We start from the raw sequence: 21273 nt of genomic DNA on the forward strand, positions 1-21273 counted from the left end.
AACTCTCTGTGGCCCCACACCGGGCTCCTCTGTCCTCCACTAGCTCCCGGAGATGGCTCAAATTCGTGTCCAGGTCCTCAAACACGCATGCTCCAAAATCACCAGGAGGGCCTACTAACACACAGATTTCTAGGCTCTGCTTCCAGTTTTGGATTCAGGAAGTCCTGGATGGGGCCCAGAATTAGGTTTTCTAACAATCCTCCAGGTGCTGGTCCAGGGATCGCAGAGAACCGTGGCTCTCAGTCCCGGCTGTACATTTAAGTCTCCTGGAAAACTTGTCTAGAATCCCAATGTCCAGGATTCATCCCACAGACTGAATCCGAATCGCCAGGGCTGGGAGTGGGAACAAGCCTCAGTATCTGAAAAGCTCCCTGGGTGATCCCAGCGCAGTCAGGGCTGAGACTGGGCTAGACTGTGAGCTCCAAGAGGGCAGAAACCATGGCCACGTCTCTCTCCACTGCAGCCCCAGAACCTAAAACTGAGCCTGACACACAGGATGTGCTCGTCATTACAGGTATGTGGATAGATGGATAGAGGGGTGGATGGGGGGTGGACGGATGGGGTGAATGGATGCATGGATGGATGGATAGGTGGATGGATGAGTACATTAATGAATGGATGAGTGGGTGGGCAAGCATAAAGATGGGGGGAGGGAGAGAAAAAGAAAAGAAAGAAGAGAATTATGGTGTTAAGTTCTTAGAAAATCTTAACACATCTTCATTCCAAAGAAGGGTATCTCTAGCAGTTTTCAGTAAGAACTGCATACTGGCTGTTTTTCCCTCCTAAGTGCTATTGGAGATGGCTGGGTTTATATGAAACGAGACCCTCTTCTTCCACACATGTTGGGAGCAGGCGATTTGAAAGCACTGGGTCCCAGGTCAATCTTAGGCAGCTGGCCTGATGGTGGAGGGAGGGGCAGGGTGACCCCAGAGCAGTCCCTTCCACCCCAGAACCCCGACTCTCTCAGTGGGGGTGGGAGGAATCACTCACTGGCCACATAGTTCTCGTCCAGCTGCTTGAAGGAGAAGGTGACGTTGTCCAGCTCCGAGAGGGTCACCCAGATGTCCTCCAGCATGGTCCGTTCCTCTTTCTGCAGGAGGAAGAGAGGGTGGAGGAGTCTCAGATCCCACCCCTGCCCCGGGTTTTATTTCAAGATGCTACGATTCAACTCCGGTTGACACACCAGGCTGTGGCCCTTCCAGGCAGGAGGGCCCGTGCAGGGCTCTCCAGGGTGGACACGAGACCACGTTCACTCCAGGCCTGTCCCGCCTCTTCCGGGTCAGAGCCCACCTCTGCTCTCACGTGCCGGGTGGCCCTCTTTCCTGAGCCCTCCCACCAATCCCGCTGAACTGTTCCAACCCAGCACCCAGTTCAGAGCCTGCACATCTTGTCGACTGGTGAATTAACACACTGGGTCCCGGTGACCTCATCTGAGAGGAGGGAAGTGAGGGCTGGGTGTTCAGGTCCAGAAATGAAGTGAGAAGGGATCTGCCATCAGGCGGGCGCCCGTCTGCAGCATCGGCCAGCAGAGGGAACACCAAGGCCACACTTTCCCAACCGGCCTGCAGTTGTGACTTCTCCTCCCACCTGGGAAAATGTTTAGGAGGCTCAGACCTGCAGAAGCCAGGGGAGCTCGGGCCTGGGCATGTGGATGGAGGAACAAATAGCACAGAGCAGGTTTTTATTCCTGGGAGGCATCAGCTCTAAGTACTAGTACCCCACAATGCTGAGTCACTGGCTCTGCCATGGCCCCCAGAGGCTGTTAGAAGGACCCACCCTAATTCTGAGCCCTAAGAGTGGATAAACAGGACAACGAGGGATAAAAAGATGCAGAGAAAGCAGTTCAGCTGGGGGAACTGGGCTTAGCATCAGACTCTCACAGTTCATACCTACTCCCTGGGCATTAAGTGTTCTCATCCTTAAAAAGCAGATATAAAGGACCTGCCTTGGGGCTACTGCAAGGACTAAACCAGAAGCTATCTGCACTGAGGAGCTTCGCCTGGATCATCACAGAAGTCTGCTCACGGGTCACCCAGCCTCTGCCCTTACCCCTCCACACTCTTCCCCCATCCACAGCCCGGGTGATCCTTTAAGTGTCAAAGTGAGATCCTGTCCCTCCTCTGCTCAAAACCCTCCCCTGGCTCCCACCCACTCGGAGGAACACCCAAAGTCCTACAACAGCCTGCAAGACCCGCACAGTCAGACCCCAGTGGGTTCCCAGGACTCGCCGCCCCTCCGTTGGCTCACTGTTCCGGCCACACTGGGTACCTTGTTTCTCAAACACTATGTGCCTGCTCCAGCCTCAGGGCCTTTGCACCTGCTGTCTTCTCTGCCTGGAGGGCTCCTCCCCAGAGTCCGATGGCTCATCCCCTCCCCTCCTTTGGTTCTCGGGTCAGAGGTCACCTTCTTCGTGAGGCCCCCAGTGGCCACCTTATCACACTTTCAACTGCCACTACCCACAGACCTTCCTGCCCCCTTCTCTGCTTCATTTTCCTCCTTCTCCCTTATCACTATAAATGAGGGTTTCTCAACTGCGGCATGCCTGACACCTGGGGCCTAGATAATTCTCGGCTGGGGGCTGGGGTGGTCGAGCTTCCTATAGGAGCAGCCCCGTCTCCCCTGGCCTCTAGGCATCAGACACCGGTACCTCCTCTTCTTCAACCGAAAATGTCTCCAGACATTGCCGCGTGTCCCCTGGGGGCAAAACTGCCCCAGTGAGAACCAAAGGTCTGATACCATCCGTGTCCTTAGCTATTTATTTCCATCTCCCCAAAATCAGGATACAAGATTCCTGAGTATAAGAACGCTGTGCTATGTCCAGCGCCGGGGTCCCCGGTGCCTGGAACAGGGGCACCCAGCAGGTTCTCAGTAAGCCGCTGCTGAATGAATGAACGGGGAGCGTGAAGGCGGAGCGAGCCCTGCCCCCCGCCCCCCCACTCACCACGGCCGGCGAGAGCAGGGACTGGCAGTGCAGGAGGACGCCGGTGGCCGCCACCTGCTCCAGCCACTTGCGGCTGGCGTCCCGGCTGCTCTCCTCGTACTCGCCGTTGTTGTTGTAACGATAGCTCAGGGCCGCCAGCAGCTGCTCGGAGAAGGTGCACACGGCGGCCACCAGTGCCTGGCAGAAGATGCCGTCCCGCCGCAGCTGCAGCTCCGTGTCTGCGGGCGGAGGGGGCCGCGCAGGGCCATCAGCAGGCTGGCACCTCGGAGCCCCGAGCTAGCCCCCACTCCCCGAGCCAGACCACCCATCTGGGCCCAACTTGCCAAAATTCTCTTCATCCCCTGGCACCAAAAGCCAACCCCATTAAACACTGACTCTCAAGCCGATCTGTGGCAAAATTCAACTCTCTCAATGGCCCATCTGCCTATTTAAAAAAATAAATAAAACAGGGGCTCCTCTGGTGATGAAGGCTTCGCCTTCCGATGCAAGAGGTGGGGGTTCAATCTGTGATTGGGGAGCTAAGATTCCACGTGCCTCATGGCCAATAAACCAAAACATCAAACAGAAGCAATGTTGTGGCAAATTCAGTAAAAACAAGGAAAAAAGTGATCCTCACTAAAAAAAAAAAAAAAAAACTTGTGATTTCCCTAACACTTGCCCCAAGCCCCTACCCTCAGCTGTTCCTTTATTTATTAGGAAATGTCTCAGCCTTGACCGAGAATGACAATGATGCCAAGCTCCATGTTCGAAGAAATGCAGTTTACCATTTTCTCTATTTTTGAGAAACATACCTTCTTCCTATCATCCCTCCACCCCACCTCCAATTCCTTGGCCCCTACCTGTAATGTGATTTTCAGAACTGGCCGATTTCGGGCAATTGGTCATTTAGGGTCCTTAATCTTCAGGAAGGGATTTTTTGTTTTGCTTTTGCCTGCACCACGTGGCTTACGAGATCTTAGCTCCCCCCAAAAAAAAACTGAACCTGCGCCCTCACAGTGAGAGTGCCGCGTCCTAACCACTGAACCAGGGAATTCCCTGAAAGGAATTATTTTCGATGACTGGCAACAGCCAACTGATTTTCTGTGCCCAATTTTGACCCAGATCCTATTCTAGCTGCCCCATGGCTGAGAATTTCTGGAAGGATGGGACAGAGAACACCTCCAAGATTCCCCTGGGCGCCTATCAGCCCCTCTTCCTTCCCACCATCTGCAGGGGCAGGAAGCCCCAGGCTGGGACTGAGGGCTCCACAGGCAGAAAGCCTCTGAAATCATCAGTGCTCTATGCTGGGTCCTCATTGAGATCAGCCCAGGCCTGGGAGGTGACAAGAGAGAGTGCTCCAAGCTCCAGGGCCTGAGACTTGTCCCCTGGACACAGGAGGAGGAAGTGAGGTCTGAGAAGTTCTCAAGGCGCCAGAGGCCACAGGGCTACCTCCCCCACAGGCAGGCCCCGAGGACCTGCAGAAGTCAACCTGGGTCGGCAGGAGAGGCCGTCCCTGGGCTGCGGTCACGAGCGCCAGCTGCTGGGACAGCCTCTCCCGGGTATACCTGGCATGTGCACCCTGCAGACAGTTGCCCTTTCAAAGCCCTCACCTGTGCACTTCAGCAAGGCCAGGAGCAGCTGGTTCTTTCCATCTGGAAAGGAGAAGGGGCCGAGAAGGGAGATGGGCTGAGTGGAGTAAGCAGAAGATGCTGGCAGAGCCAAGCCTGCCCCCCAGTCCACGTGCTCTGCCCCCCTTTGCAATGAAGCTCTAGGTACACACAGCCAGGTTCAGGAAGCTTTGAGTGAGTGTTGGGTGGATTCCAGAAACCTCGGACATCCAGGGGGTGAAACCCCAACTGTTAGCTGCACCCCAATTGCTTACACACACCCACTGAACAAAGATTGAAACCAGCCCCTGCAACTCCTGGGCTAGAGCCCCCAGCCCACGCCTCATACCTGCTCGTGGGCACACACATGTGGCTGCTCACATAGGTTCACACGCATCCAAAGGTACTTATTCACGCCACCCTACATGGCCAAGCCCTGCCCACATGCAGACGAAACTCAGACCTTCCAGACACAGGCTAACATCCTGGTCTCTTTCCTTCACATAAAGGCTCTTGGGCCCAGAAGGGGCTTAGAAAAACCTGAAAGGCCTTTGGGTCTGGGCTCTCGTGATACATTCTACCCTGGGGAGGCATCAAGACGCAGGGCTGGTGTGATAGGAACAGCAGCGTCTGCTTATTGAGGACTTACTGTGTGCCAGGCACTGGACCAAGTGCCTTATGTGTACTGACTCATTCACTCCTCACAACAACACATAAGGGAAGGCACCCTATGAGCCCATTTTACAGTGGAGAGACTGAGGCACAGAGACGTCAAGGAACTTGCCAAGATCACACAGCCAGTAAGTGGGAGAGCTGGGGTTCAAGCCCTGGACATCTGGCTCCAGAGTCCATGCTCTTAACCAATGACAGCTTTGGAAAACAGGACAGCTCAGGGCCAACCCAGACTTCCAACTCAGAGGGGGCTGTTCCTGGGGTCATGAGCCTGGGGCCAAGCACCCCATGCTATGCTGATCAAATGTCTCCCTGGCCTGGGGTCCTTCTAACCCAGAAGTCTCAGGCTCAAATGCTGCCAAGGGCCAGGCAGGTAACATAAGGGGCGTGAGCAGACCCTGGGCCACAGGGTATGGTGGGGTCCACGTGGACTGGAAGGCTCCCCTCCCCAACCTAAAGATGGAGGACACATTCATCTCCAACCAAGTGTGAATGGTTGCAAGCCTGTTACTGCCAGATCGTCTGATTGTTCAAGAATAGCCAGAACTCTAGACTTGTATGTGGGCTTTCGGATTATAAACATTGGAAGCAGATTCGCATTTTTTAACGCTAGAGCATCCAAACCTACCTGTAGGCCCAAGTCTGATTAGGACCCTCTCTCCCCTCAACACACACCTGTAACCTTGATCATAAACAAAAGAAACCTAACTAAATCCACAGCTTTGGAAGCTGGGAAGGAACAAGCTCGGCCTCCTCAGCCTCCTGATTCTGCAAGGAAGCCCCGGGCACCCCAGATGAGCAGTTCCCTGACCACGTGTGTACTGTCCCAGGGCCCTGAGAAAGCAGCACTGCCGCTTCCTGTCCTCTCCCGGGGCCTAGAGAGACGGGGGCACAGAGGTGGACCCACTGCTGACCCTCCCGTGTTCCACATTAAGAACCAGAGGCCACAAGCCTCCACGTAACAGCCTTCCCTGCCCGACTGACCTTCCACGTATCTCTGAATGTTGTCCACCAGGGTCTTGATGGAATTGGGGAGGTTCCACGGGTCCTCCTGAATGCTGATCTGGATCAGGTTCCGGCCACGGATTGTACACTCCTCTTTCTGTTTGAACTCTGGAGCAGGAAGGAGACAGGGAGCTTTGAGAAATGGTGCCACAGAGGCCTCTGTCCCATCACTAGATCCCAAAGCTCAGACTCTTAGGTCAAGGGTGCTGGCAGGAGCAGTGGGTATCATCTGGTCCATGGGAAGGCAAATAGATGGTAAGAGTGCTGCTAATGGATATACCATACCCATGTCAGACATCACTACTCAATCTCAGCACTCCTTTCTGCTAGTCTGAGGATGGGACTCCTCACAGGCACAACCAATCCAATGCAGAATCACAAATGAATCTCGGCGTTTTCTTCTCTGAGCCTGAATGTAGTCACAGAAGGATCCTCAGGTCCCGCCCCCTCACAGCCACAACCAATAGAGCTGGCACATGAGCTATAACATAGCGTAATCTTTTTCCTACACAGAGGAGGAAGTCAAGGCACAGAGGGGGGTAAATGGCTTGCCTAAAGTGACTCATCACAGCAGTGACCAAGATGGGACTTGAATCTGACCCCAGACAGGCTGACAGAGGCCTCTGCCCCTTTGGCCTCGTCCCTGCTACGAAGTCTCAAGTCTCCGAGATACTTTATGGTTTTGGCTCCTCTGAGTTTGACATTTCTTCTTTCGGAGGTCCATCCCAGGCAGAGATGACTCTGAGATAGTCAGAGGGGCTCTGCTAGGGCACCCCAACCCCTGACCACTTCCAACCCTCACTTAGAAACAACTGGTTCTTTATCTCCTGCACCCTACTGGAAATTCCTGGAGGTCAGAGGCAGTGTCTCATTCATCTCACAAGCCCCAGAACCCACCACAAGGCTGAGCAAGAACCAAGTTGGTTCTTGGAAATTACTTACTGGATGTATGGATGCATGGATGAGCAGACAGATGGATGGATGCTGGTGGGTGGATGGATGGATGGGTGGGTGGGTGGGCAGATGGTGGATGAATGGATGGATGGGTGGGTGAATGGATAAGTGGATGGTAGTGGGTCAGTGGGTGGGTAGAGTGGATGGATGGGTAGATAAATGGGTGGGGGGATGGGTAAATGGCTCGATGGTAAACAAGAGGAAAGGCAGGTAGAAAGACATAAATGTTGATTATTTTTCTCTCAATCATTTCAAGAAGAAAGTCTCAATTTGGTGCTGTCAAGTCCTTAACACTTCTTTAACTTGTTAATCCCTCTCATGAATAAACAACAAAGAGCTCTGGACAGACAACAGTGCCTAACTACAGGACAAGGACATTTTTCACTGTTGGTTCCATTGGACTTATTATTTTATGGCATGTTATGATGATTTTCCACTTACAGGAAGTTTAGTAAGTTCTTTTCAAAATTAAATTTTTTAAAGGGAGACACTTTTTCAGACAAGCTCTATCAATAACAATACAGGCAGCAAATGAATATAGTTTAAAAAATGTAAGGATGTCAGTAGATTCTACGAATATGTCTAAAATGACGAAGAGGGTTAGGGGTTTTTGAGGTCTGGCAAACTGTGCTCCAATCCTTCCCCTTGTGTTATATATGGGCAGACAGAGGCTGGAAGGGCTCAGAGACCAGCCCAGGGGTCCACACACGTTTTCTGTAAAGAGTCAGATAGCGTCTGATTTAAGCTTTGTAGGGCATTCGGTTCCTGTCACATGTTTTCTTTTGTTTTGATGACTCACTATAAATGAAAAATCATTCTCAGCTCATAGGCTGTACAAAAACAGGCCGTGGGCCAGATTCGGCCCATGGGCTGAGCTTGCCGACTGGCCCACGGCCATTCGGCAGCTGAGGGGCAAAGAGGACAGTGTGTGGCCCAGGCAGCCTGCCCCCCGTCCAGCACACGCGCCACGTCACAGGAGGCTGTGTCCCCGATGGATGCGGGCTGCCGTCCCTCACCCTGGAGGACTCTTTTCCGCTCACCTTGTAAGCTGTGGTCCATGGGGAAATGCTTGGTCTCTTCAAAAGCTCTGCTCATGACTGGCCCCTTGAGGAGTGTGTGGATGGAGTCCACCTGGGCAACAGGAAGCCCTGGGTTAGTTTGGCCCTCAGGGCCCTCCAAGAGGCTAGAACCTATGACCTCTGGCCCCTGCCCTGGCTCCCGGCTTCTTACCCGGGGTGATGGGAAGAACTCAAGGTCAGGCCAGGGTTGGGACAAAGATCCTACCTGGTTAAAGAGATGCTCTAGGCAGCCATGAAGCTTGTCCTGCTTGTCTGATGGGATCCTCATGTCACAGGGCAACTCATCCCCTAGCAGAAAGAAGAAACCACAGCCATCAACTATTCCGGCCCCATCGCACACCTTCCCAGCCTCTTTTGCAAGAAGGCAACGTAGCTACAGAGCTCCAAAATCCACAGTGGACTTGGAGCCTGATAGATCCAGGTCCCAGCTGTGCGACGCTGCACAAATCACTTGACTTCTTTGAGCCTCAGTTTGTTTATCTGCAAAATGGGCAACAGGAACTAAAACGTTACACAACTGTAAGTCACTGTTACTACTTTCACTCTGAAAACAAGTAAAGGAACCAGATCCCACATCTCTCATTCATCCCCCAGTCGTTTCATTTAAATTGCCTTCCTAAAACCTCCCCAGGGGTATTTTTTGCAGCTGAATAGCTTCTGTGATGAAATATTTATCCAAAGGTCAGAAATAGCTCTGATATTTCCCGAGCTTCTTTTTCTTCTGCTAAACTGAAGTATAATTTAAACTAAATTTTTATGCACAGACTACCTTCGGAAGGACACACAGGACAGCAGCGACAGTGGGAGCTTGGGAAGCAGGAGGCCGGGAAACAAGAGTGGGAGGGAGTTTGTCACCACCCACCCTCTCTCACGCCTTTCGAATTATGAACCATGTGATTGTCTATCCCATTCACAAAATAAAAATTTTTAAGGCTGAAATCCATGAAAATTAAACACGTTTCAGTCTCTCAGTAAAAGTTGCAAGTAACATATAATCAAATTTATGTGCTCAGTTGCTCCATTGTTTCCAACTTTTTTGCAACCCCATGGACTGCAGCCCGCCAGGCTCCTCCATGGGATTTTTCAGGCAAGAATACCGGAGTGGGTTTGCCAGTTCCTCCTCCAGGGGATCTTCCCGACCCAGGGATTGAACCTGTGTCTCCTGCATTGGCAGGCAGATTCTTCACCACTGAGCCACGCTAACTTATAAATTCTTATTTATGTCTAACTGTCCCTCCAGCCATCCACCCATATTTCTTCACCTCTGTGCAGAAATACATGTTCACCAGTGATCCCCAAATATCCTCAATGGTCACTTCTGTGGGAGAGGTTGAGATTCTGACTGATTTTCATGTACTTCTTTTCTGCTGTATGAATTTTGGGTTTGAGCACGTGTCATTCCTGGAAACCATCAGGTTGCCCCATTTTAGCAATGCGGGAGCCCTCATCCCACCCGGTAACTGGATCAGGTGTGTTTTTATCTGTTCTGTGTCCACGACATTCACAGAGAACGTGAGCTCTACAAGGGCCTGTCTTTTCAAAATTCACGGCTGTGGTCCCAGCACATAACAGGTGTGCAATAAAGACATGCGAAATGAGTGAAGGAAAACCATGACCATACCATGCAAAGTAACAGAAAACAAGAGAAGGTGTAGGAAAGCGTAACAAAATAAAAATGAACAAATTATGATCTCATCGGAGACCCACTCAGCCTTGGCACTCACCGGAGCCCATCTCGTCGCTGCCCAGGTAAGAGCTGTTACTTCTCACGCTGGTGTAGGACAGGACAGAGTCCCGATTGCTGTTACACTCGCTGCAGAGCGGCAGAGAGGAAGGTGTGAGTCAACCCTCTGCCTCCCCACTCACAGCCTCTGGTCCCAGCACCCGGAACCCACTTTCTGGAGTGTAGCCAAAACCCTCGGGCAGATGACTGGCCCAGAGAGAGCACTGTTGGCCAACCACCAGTGCCAGAGATGGGGAAGGTTGTCCCGGTGGGTTTCCTAGGTCCCACCCTGGAGAAACATCTCCAGGCCTCGGCATAGAAACACAGCAACGGTAGGTGGACACTGACTCCTTTCCATTCGGGTGTAATTACCGTCACACCCCTCATGGGACAGTCTTGTCCCCAGATACACCTACACCCCCACACTCGACCACACGGCCTGGCTGGAAACCTCCTTAGAACAAGGGCTGTGTGTGCTTAGCTTATGACCCAGGAACTCAGAGGGTATGGGGAATCAAAAACCACAACGCTGAAATTCTTTCCTTCACTTTTCTGACTATTAAAGGAAAAACTGGAGGATCCAAAAATGTCAGAACGGAAACGCAGAGAGATAAGATCTTGGTCTGTGGACACAAGGCTCCAAGAACACACAGGAACCAGACAGCCAGACCATCTCATTACACAGACACCAAGAAACACTGGGCCCCTTGAAGACTGAAAGGCTATAAATGCCGGGAGGACGGGGCCCAGGGCCTTGCCAAATTCTATCAGTCCTCTTTTTGCCCAAAATTATATGAAGTGTCCCTCCAAGGTTCTAGTTTAACCACAACCATCAGATGTTGGAGAACCTTTTCACTGGAGGCCACAGCGCTTGTTTGTTTGTGGTGCAGAATTCCATTCACTCTACGGTTTATTACAGGAAATTGAGTTTTTGGTCTGTTCAACCCACTAATTAAGACTTCACCCATCTTGTTAATAATTAACCAGGAGAAAACAATTCAGATCCTCGAGAGTCAGGAGGGAAAAAAAATGGTCTTACTCCCTGGATCAAGGAAAAACATGTTTGCTGCAAAAACCAGAGGCCTGACGTTGATTTTTAAACACACAGATCTTGACTTTTTCTTGGACTACATTCCATCAGCGTATGGGGACAGGAATTGAGGCAGAAAGGATCAGTGGTGTCCCCAAGGGGACAGGCCCTGAAACGTTCGTCTGGGGGGAGGGAGGCTGAAGAGCATATCCTGGGGGTGCTGTGGGACTCAATAACTCCCCAGAACCACAAACCACACGGGTAGGCAATAGCACTCTGTCTCACGGCTTCCTGAGAAACATCCTCTGATTCTGACCTTTCCACGGCCAGGGCCTCAACTATGCCTCCACACCAAAGCCCACGAGACCCCCGGAAGCCAGGCCTGCCCCCACCTGTAGGAGTCCCGGTAGCTCATGGTGTCGTGACCCGAGTCCTCCTGATCCTCCTCGCACACCTTGAAGCACACCTTCTTGCTGCCGCCGTGGTCGGTCCTGTCCATCTCGCTCTCTTCGCTGACCAGCGGTGGGGAGGAGGCCTCCTCGGCCAAGGCGGGGTCACAGGACCCACTGGAGGTGGGCTCTGTGATGGTGGACAACAGCCTGTGGGAGCAAAGACTTTGAACTTCAAGACACAAAAGCCCCGAGTCATTTGTCACCTAGAACCGCCCACCTCCTGGACTGAGCCAATGTCATCCCTGAGGTACCATTTCAGCCTCCCTTATACCCCGCATCATCTAGCCAATGTCATCCCTGAGGTACCATTTCAGCCTCCCTCATATCCCGAATCATCTAGCCAATGTCATCCCTGAGGTAGCATTTCAGCCTCCCTTATAACCGCATCATCTAGCCAGCCTGGAACTCGGATCAGAGAATTGTGTGACTTGTGTTGGTGAGAACGCTTTGTAGGTGGTGTTGTGTGTATGTCCTGCTGCATGGCACCAAAAGGGCCATCACGTCCAGTCAGCTTTCTCTCTCTGCAGTGCTGAAATAATAAAGTTCCCCCCAAACCTTTCACCGATACTTTCAGCCTCTACTGACGATGCTGCCTACATCCATCCTTTTATTAGAGCAGCGGTTCTCAGGATGATTCTGCCCCCAGAAGGCATCTGACAACATATGAAGACATCTCAGGCTGTCAGAAGTAGGGAAGGGAGTGCTACCGGTATCTGGTGGGTAGAGACCACTAATAACCACTAATGGACAGGACACCCCCCACTCCAAAGAATAATCCTACTCAAAATGTTGATGCCGCAGATGCTGGGAAACCCTGACCCTGACACGCGGCTCACCTGTTGATCTGAGTGACATATTGCTTCATCTCCTTCAGGGCCACATCCAGTTTGGTAAAGAGCTGCAGGTAGGCGTCCTGGATCTCACGGTCCTCCTGCTTGAGTAGGAAACTCAGGCCTCGGTCCTCCTGGCCAAGGGCTCCATTGGCTGGCCCAAAGCTGCTGTCGTTGGGACCCTGACGTTGTGGGTCCCCCTCCGCAGCAGGCAGGCACTTCCAGGATGGGGCAGCCATGGTGGTGATGCAGTGTTGGGTATATGACATGGGGTTCAGGTGACCTACGGTAGGGAGCAAAAGCTCACAAACCCATTTTAAGGATCCCAGTAAATGAAAAAAAGATTTCCATTTAAAATACTCTTTTAATACATTAAACTGCTTCAATAAGAAAGTTTCAGTTTGGTGCCAATACGCTCTTAACTACTGTGATCATTTTCCTGCCTGGAATGTAGACATGATGGCTGGTGCTCCAGCAGCCATTTTATACCATGAGGCATCTTTCAGGATAAAAGCAACATTTAGAGATGGTGGCATAGAAAAATAGGAGTCTGGATCCCTGATGACCATAGTGCCACCATTCCAGCTCTAGCCTGTTGGCCTTCAGACATGCTTCTATTTAAGTATTGTAGTGTGAGATCTGAACACATTTTTGACGGACACGTGCAGTTACCTTGCTCTGGGTCAAGGCCGATGAGGGAGGGTTTGCGACCAAAGCGGATGCTGAAGGACCTCCCAACTGAGGGAGTGGTCTTGGGGTAGGATACTTCCATGAGGTTGACGTGGCAATTGGTGGGGCAAAAGTCCAGGCCACATAGCGGATGGGGTTCCAGGGGTGCTTGTTTGAAGGGTGGGCTGATTCTGCTCTTTAGCTCAGCTGCAAACTGGGAAAGGAGGGGGGCATGGGGTTGTGATTCAGGGGTCTGGGAATTCTGGCGCACCTCCAGTACCCACTTTATCCTAGCCTAGGCCAGACATTCCAAAATTGGAAAAAATGCCGGTAAGTCCAAATGGAAAAGTAAATTCCCCTGCACTGCCTTTCACTGGACCCAGATTTCAGGGAACTCCTGGAGGAATGTGAGGCTTCCAAGCACCTACCCACCTACATGTCTCCATTTTAGCTGCACCTGAGGTGTCCTGGGGGAACATCTCTCCCTGACCCAGCACCTGTGAGGTTCAAGTAACGCTGCCTCCCCATTCCTGCAGAACTTGTACAGGCCTAGGCAGGGGACCCAAGCCAAGCCAAGGAGAGCTCTCACGGCATTCTATTTCTGCTGGGGTTGCTGAGGCTAAAGCTACTGGGGGCCATTTTATTACCGCATGAAAAGGGCCTAACTGAAAGCAAAGCCAATAAGGAAAACAAAGTCAAGAGGAGAGGTTAGGTCCTGTTCTTGTAACAGTGTGGTATCTGTTTGAGTGCTGGATACGACCACGCCTGAAGCTCACTATGGACGTTTCAGTAATATAAACCAGCTAATTATCCTGTCTGTTTAAGCTAAGTTGGGTTGGGATTTGACATTTACAACTGAGAGACACCCCAAGTTGAGACCCTGTAGGGTGCAGGCACCTCCTGGTAGCAGGCGATCCTCTGGCCGATGCTCTCCAGCTTGGTGTCACAGATGTTGCGGAACTCGAAGTGGGACATGGTCCTCATGTTGCTGCTCAGGGCCATGAGCCGCCCACAGTTCTGCACAAAGACACTGTCATCGGCAGCAAAGGCCTCAAGGATCTGTGGAAATATTAACAGCTACTGAGTACTCACCAGGCACCTGGCAGAGTCTTAAAGGAGTTTATCTTGGGTGACTACTATACACCTTGTAATACCCGTACAGGTCAGGTCTACTATTGGCCCACTTAACAGATGAGCAAACTGAGGCTAAGAGATAAGAAGTCAGTCTCCTAAGCCCCACGGCTACCAAGTGGAGGGGCAGGGATGAGGACCGAGGTTCCCCAGGCTGACTCGGAGGACGTGGGGATCTGGGGATCAGGCTGCTCCACCCGCCAGGGGGCAGGGCAGGGCCACACCCAGCAAGACCTTGGCAGTGAGGCTGAAGCAGCCGCGGGGCTCCACCATCTTCTCCAGCACGTGGCACCTGATGCCCGCGGTGCTGACGTACTCATACACCACGCCGTGTTCCAGGTGCACGTTGTCCACTGTCAGGCTGACCAGAGGGCTGTCCTCGTGCTGGCTCGGCTGGGGACCCAGGGACATCAGGGGGAAGGCTGGAAGCCAGAGGGACAGGGGACTCTGAGGAGGGGCCACACCAAGCCAGCCCCCGACCCAGCACCTCGGACACCCCGTGTTAAGACAGACGGGGAGACTGAAACCTGAGCTGCAGCTCTTTTCACTTTTGCCAGCCCACTATCACTCACTTCTTACTCTAAAAGATTCTCCATTTAGGAATCAAGCCTTGAGTCTCATTCACAGTCTCTGGGGCTCAGAAAAGGAGACTCATTTGCCATCCATACCCTCCCCCAGAGGCAAAGGCCTGGCCATTCAGCATGTTTGATTTCCTCTATTCACAGTGACTGGTTCAGGAACAAGCATGTGACCCAAGCTGAGTCCATGAGAGTGAGATCTCTTTGGGTCTACAAAGAGAAGGAGACATTCTCTTTTTCAACTGGATTTCAAGTTACCAAAGCCACTAGGTGGAGAAAACAGCATGTAAGAGGGAAACCAACACAGACGGAGCAGAGCTGAGAACTGGAGAAAAGAAGGCCTCCTCAGTATATGAAATGCTGGATCGAGCCAGACCTGAAGCTTGTAAACCCTACTCAGCCTTTTTAGTTTGCTAAGCCCATGTTTTTATGGAGCCCAGTTTCAGTCCAGATTAACAAGGTCCCAGAGAGACTGTGACTCTTTAGAGGTCACACATCTAGGCAGTGCCATATCTAGGAAGAAACCAGGCATTTTATGGCCTGAAGTGTTTTCCTTGCCACCTGCTCCAAAGAGTACCTCTCAACACACACACTGTCACCCTTTCCCCCCTCACCCTCCATGCTACGTCACCAATTATCAATTTTTCTGTTCTTTCGTTCATTGTCTGGCTCCCCTCATGTCCGCACCCTAAGGGCAGAGACCTGGTCTGCTTTGTTCACGCCTGTTTCCCCAGCTCCTTGAACATGACCTGGCACATAGTAGGTGCTTCTACTTATTGAATGGAAGTTTCAAAGCCACCAGCTCTTGCCAGTGTGGTTTACCATCGTCATCTCTGGGGTCACCCACGTTTTGCATGGCCCCTTGCTCTCAGAGGGGCATAAACTGAGCTCGGAGCTGGCCTCCGGTCTCTCTGTCTTCCCATCGGCCTGTCTCCTTTAGGACCCCTCTTTCAGGCTGTGGGTGTTTCAGCAGCAGAACAGCTCCCGGAGGGCAGGGATTTTTTTGGTTTAATCCTTACTGTATCCTCCGAACCTAGAACTGAGCCTGGCACACAGTAGGTGCCGACTAGATGCTTGGAGTCTGACTAATAGCTCCTCCTCTCCAGTTGCTTCTGTGGTCTCCTGGGCTAGGGGCAGGAGGAGATGTGGGAAGACCAGCGGCTTTCGATGCCTTGGTGTCTGACAGCTCTGGGCTCCATGCTGGTGACTTTGGGGTCAACAAAGAAGCAGGGTTTACAGGGCTGGCTGGGGAGCTGTTTCTCTGAAACAGGCAAGTGCAGAGCCACGGAAGGGAATGCAGGCCTGCTGACACCTTGATTAGAGCCCAGGGAGACGCCTTTCGGACTTATGTCCTCCAGAACTGTGACGTAGCAAATGCGTGTGGTTTTAAACCACCTGGTTCCCAGTACTGGTTACGGCAGCGATCAGAGACTCATACAGAGCTGACAGCATCGAGAAGGACCGGACGGGACTGGGAGGAGTGTGGACACAGAGGACCCAGTCCCCACAGGCGTCTCTGTCTCACGGCCTGCCTGTCCCATTACCCGAGTTGAGCTGATCTTCCTCTTGGGCCCCCTCGCCACTGGGGTCCTCGCCAGCAGCCTCCCGGGCCTCCTGCGCATCTTCATGGGTGCGGTAGATCCACTGGTACAGGCCCTGTGTGGGGAGCAGAGTAAGAGGGGCGGCCGCGATGCCAGGAGCCCAGGTGCCCGCTGTCCCAACTCCAAAGCTCAGGGTTTCAGCCTGTCGGCGACAGAACCTTCAGAGAGCCCTCCCAGACTTCACCCTGGAAACTTCCTGAGGGACCTCCAGTCACACTTGACCCTCAGTGACCACAGTCTATGCTCCTCACAGAAGCCAGGGAAGGGGGAGCCACTGAAAACCTAAGTCAGCTTCATGGGAGCAGAAAGCTTGTCTCTCCTGTGGCCCCAGGGTGCAGAAACATGCCAGGCACACAGCAGGTGCGCAAGAAACGCTTATTAAATAAACCAGTGAATCACGGTCCACAGCACCCTGAGTCCCCAACACAAGTATAACATCAGTTTCTTATCATCAATGTGACTAGTTGCCCAACGTGCCTACGTGGTAAGAAAAGAGGGTCTTATCACACCCATTTCACAGCTGTAGAAACTGAGGCCATGAGGTTTAGGGAAGCAGAGGGGTCCCAGAGCCCAAGCCCAGCTCAGCCCTCAGGTCGGCAGCCCCACCCCACGCAGAACCCTGTGGTGCCTGCAGGCTTTTCCCCAGAGAAGGGAGGGTGCCCTCAGCCTCCACCCCAGCGAGCAGGGCTTCCCTGATTCCCTTGGCTGTCAGGCGGCTCACCAGGGCCTCTTCTTGGCGGCTCCGGAATGCCTGAAAGTGCTCCAGGACCTCTGAGGCTCCGTCATTCAGCACATTGTTGCCATTGACCTTCAGGATGCACTGGCCAGCACAGAGGCCTGCAGCTGCAGCCTCGGAGCCTAAAGGGGACAGGCGCGCTTGAGGCCAGATACCAGGCGATGACAGGCTGGGGTGGTATCAGGCAAGGGCGAATAACCAGATGAACCTGTTCCCCACCCCACACCAAACGCCACCTCCATCCTCCCACCCTGCAGCCACTCTCCACCCCACGCCAGGAGGCAGGACAGACACTGTCCATTCCCATTTGGCAGACGAAGAGACCGCGGCTCAGAGAAGTAGCAGTGAGCCCACGGTCACGCGGCAAGGGAGGCTGGCCTTGAACCCAGGCACATTTCACTCCAGAGCTTCGTCTCCTTTGCACGTGTGCTTGCTACTCACTTCAGTCGTGTCTGACTCTTTGCAACCCCGTGGACTGTAGCCTGCCAGGCGCCTCTGTCCATGGGATTCCCCAGGCAAGAATACTGGAGTGGGTGGCCACGCCCTCCTCCAGGGGGTCTTCCTGACTCAGTGATCAAACCCGCATCTCCTGCAGCTCCTGGACTGCAGGCAGATTCTTCACCACTGAGCCACCAGGGAAGCCCTCTTCTCCTTTAAGTCCCACAACAATCCCATGATACTGCAGCCAGGATCAGCCCCATTTTGCAGACAGAGAAACAGAGGCTCAGAGAGGCAAAGTGGCTCTCTCAAGGTCACGTGTCTTGGAGAAGCCAGGTTTCAAACCCAGGTCTACCAGGCTCCAAGGGCATGCTTTCTCAGCTGTCCCATGACTCTCAAACTGCCACATTCCTGCCTGGCAGTAAGGAGCTGGAGCTGAAGAAACACTGCCCTGTTTGGAGTGAATGTGCATGTTTCTCACTTTGCCACAGTCCTCACCACTCCCTAGTGCTTCCTTTCAGTTGCCCATGCGTAGCTGCCTGACCCCCACAGGCATGCATATTTACAAGCCTTGACTTCCAGCAAAGAAGGTAAGTGCGCTAAGAGGCACGGGCCTAGAGGTGACTGTTTGGGCGGGCGCCTCCGAACTCCTTCCACAAACACAACAGACCGGCCTCCCAAAGCCCCACTCCACATCTCTTGGGCTCCCACTCACCTCTCCCCACTGCGTAGACGTACGGTGGGGCTGCTCCGCGGATCTGGAAGCACAGGGCCTCCGGATGGTCGGGGACTTTGACGATCCTGCACGGAAGAGAAGCTGCCGTGAGGTACAGCGGTCACTCCCGAAAGGCAGCCCAGGGGGCCACCGGGGGAGCCCCTGCCTCCCGGGCTTTTGGGAAATCCAGCCCCAGACAGCAGCAGCACCAGACTTTCCAAATGCACAGAGAAACCTCGCTCAACCAGAGCGCACAGAACAGGCTCTGTGATTCACTGGAACCAGCCAACCCGCCCTCGGAAAGTCCGTCCATGCACACTCCTAACCCTTCTCTGTCATCCTCTGCGTGAGAAGAGGCCTCGTGGCCACCAGGCCGGCATCTTGGCCAGTGTATATATTTTATTCAATAATCACTGACTTGGAGATTGACAAGTGACCCCCAGCACATCTGGGTGCTGACTCTAAAAAAATGTCCACGTATCCCCCAGAGATCATGATTTAAAAGCCCAGACGACCCAGCCACTCTATGGGTGGATCACCAGGGCAGAGTGGGCAGCCCGTGTCCAGAGTCATTATTAATCCAGGGGCTTCAACGTAGCCATCAGCTTCCCTGTCTAAGGTATGTCTCCCACATTAGGCCTTGGATCGTCCCTACCTGCCATAAAAAGCCATCTTGGGAGCCTGTTCTCAAACCCCAGGTATTTCTGGAACTTGAAGCTGGCATGTTCCACCATGGTGATTTCTCCCACTTCTACATACCAACCAAACCATCAATCGTGTCCCCGAAACTGACAAGCCTTTTAACTGAAAGAATCCTATTTAAAACTTTCTATCACTCCCGTCAACAGAAAACCAGGAGCATCTATCTGCCCTAAATAGAAGGGAGAAGCGAAAAGCAAATGCGCAGGATTTAAAATAGAAAACGCTCCTCCCGGTGCCTATATCTAGTACCCGACCACTTTTCACCACGCCCACCGCGGCTGGGCGGGGCCGGCCAGCAGCCTCCTCTCCACACTTCCGGCTTCCGCCCCGCCCTGACAATCTAGTCTCCACCTGCAGCCAGGGAGATGCTGCGGGACCCCACGTCAGATCACGCCGCCCCTCTGCTCAGAACCTTCCGGTAGCTCCACGGTCCTTACTGTGGACACAGGTCCCACAGGGCCTGGCCTCTACTGTCTGACCGATCTCAGTGCCCACCCTGTTCCAGCCCCATCAGCTTCCTCACTGTTGCTGAAACGCACCAGCCCCAGTGCCACCTGGGGGGCCCTCGCTGTTTCCTCTGCCGGGAACCCCCCTCCTCCAGATGTCCCCCGACCCCCGCCCTCACCCCCTTCAGGTCTTCACCTCCGTCCTCAGGGGCATCTCCCTGACCACCACTCCTCCACACAGCCCCTCTCCTGTCCCAGCTTTACAGTGGGTTGGCCAAAATGGTCGTCCGGATTTTCCTATAAGATGTGATGCAAAAACCCGAATGGTTTATGGCCAACCCAATATATCGGTCCACACTCACTACCTCCTGGTACGTCTCTCCCTTTTCTGCTTTGATTTTGTGCGTCTCCTGCTCTAGCCTCCAATCAGACCGAGTTCTGCGGGGGCAGAAATGGATCTACACAGACGGGCCTGGGTCCCCAGAGCCTGAAACACCAGCGGGCACACAGCAGGCGCCCGGTCAGCTCCTGTCGACTGAACGGAGCCAGCAGCACCTTGTCACGTGCCTGCAGAAGGACCCCCCAGCTGCAGGGACCCGGGTCAGCCAGGCACCCCACCACCACCATCCCCCCGGGACCCGGGCAACTCCTCATCCTGAGAGGAAGGCCACCAGACACCCCGCCCCTGGGGACACTCACTCTTTGGCCTTGGTGGCTACTAGGAGACGCAGCGGGCGGCGGGAGCAGAAAGACTGGTTCAGGATGGACTCCACCTCAGCCAAGGGCCGCAGGAACACCAGGTCCTCGTTGATGGAGTAGATCTTCCTCCCCACCTGCAGGCCGGCCATCTGGGCGGGGGCGGCGAGGGAGACCAGCATAGCAGGTAACTGACCCCCTCTCCTTCTCACTAAGGAGCCGCTCAATTCAGGGGTTCAGAGTCACCAGCCCCAGGGACCAAGTAGGACCCGAGTGAGACACCCCCCTGCCCCCCGCCTCCAGGGCAACCCCGCTGCCCTCTGTGCAGTGAGGCGGGCTGGCGAGACCCATGTCGGCCAACGAGCTGTGAGGGGAGGCCCCCTAACAGCAAAGACATTTTCCCTGAGAAGAAGCTCCCAGCCCGCCCCTGCTTCCTGCCCGGCTCTGCAAGGACACGAGACATCGACCTGGGGTGGCCACCTTGTGACCACGAGGCCTTGGCCAGCAAAGGTGGAGAGATGTCAACCCTGAACCAAGACTTATAACCACCTCCTTCTAAACTGCTTACATCATAAGGAAACCGCAGCCCCGCGGCTCCGGCCACTGTCAAGCCCAGCCTGCGGCTACTACACAGCCAAATGCCTTGCTGATCGCTACAAGGAAGCAAGCAGAGCCCCCTGGAAAAAGTGGCCAGCGCCTCTCTCCCAGCCGTCTGCACACCCCCCTATCTCACAGCTAAGAGGCCCTGGGGCTGAAGCCTTGACCTCCCTCCTCCAGACCTCGTATCCATCTCGGAACAGCAAAACAAACCTGCCCTACTCAGGCGGGTGACCATTAGTTTTTCTATAATCAGCTGATTCAGAGCCCCGGGTGGTTTTTTTGCATTTGGCTCCCACAGGGCCAGCAGGGGGAGCTGGTGGTACACACTGGGAGGGCAACCTGGCCCCGGGGGGCTCCATCACTAGTTCCCAGAGACCCGGACTCAGTTTCCCCAGGAGGGCAAGGAGCAAGGAGGAACCACTGCCATTCCAGGGCTTTCTGAGCTGGAGGAGGGGTGCCCCACTCTCCTGTCTGCACGCAGTCCGGGGGGCCAGGAGGGCCCCTCTGAGCCGCCTCACCTCTGCCAGCGAGCCCCTCTGGACCGACTTCACCACCACAGCCTTGTTCTTCTCCTCGATGTCGAAGCCGTAGTCTTCCTCCTGGGGCAGGATCTGGGGGTTCGAGGCAGGAGAGGTGGTGAGACAGGGAGGGGGGCCTGGAGCCTGCCCCAGCTTGGCCCCCACGAGGGG

General features: G+C 53.8%; 1 protein-coding gene across 1 annotated transcript in view; it reads right to left on the minus strand.

Moving 5' to 3' along the window:
* PREX1 (phosphatidylinositol-3,4,5-trisphosphate dependent Rac exchange factor 1) overlaps positions 1-21273 on the minus strand; it is a 176392-nt gene that overhangs the window by 8409 nt on the left and 146710 nt on the right. The window contains exons 17-33 of the mRNA XM_043884896.1: positions 21103-21195; positions 19988-20136; positions 18141-18226; positions 16973-17109; positions 16195-16306; positions 14307-14494; positions 13839-14000; positions 12945-13155; positions 12279-12555; positions 11383-11589; positions 9962-10050; positions 8443-8525; positions 8199-8289; positions 6184-6312; positions 4531-4572; positions 2942-3159; positions 991-1090 (exon numbers count right to left, since the gene is read on the minus strand). Coding sequence (XP_043740831.1) covers positions 991-1090; positions 2942-3159; positions 4531-4572; positions 6184-6312; positions 8199-8289; positions 8443-8525; positions 9962-10050; positions 11383-11589; positions 12279-12555; positions 12945-13155; positions 13839-14000; positions 14307-14494; positions 16195-16306; positions 16973-17109; positions 18141-18226; positions 19988-20136; positions 21103-21195 — 2374 coding nt within the window. The remainder of the gene's footprint in view (positions 1-990; positions 1091-2941; positions 3160-4530; positions 4573-6183; positions 6313-8198; positions 8290-8442; positions 8526-9961; positions 10051-11382; positions 11590-12278; positions 12556-12944; positions 13156-13838; positions 14001-14306; positions 14495-16194; positions 16307-16972; positions 17110-18140; positions 18227-19987; positions 20137-21102; positions 21196-21273) is intronic.

The sequence above is a fragment of the Cervus elaphus genome, chromosome 23 (assembly GCF_910594005.1).
Source record: "Cervus elaphus chromosome 23, mCerEla1.1, whole genome shotgun sequence".
Taxonomy (NCBI): domain Eukaryota; kingdom Metazoa; phylum Chordata; class Mammalia; order Artiodactyla; family Cervidae; genus Cervus; species Cervus elaphus.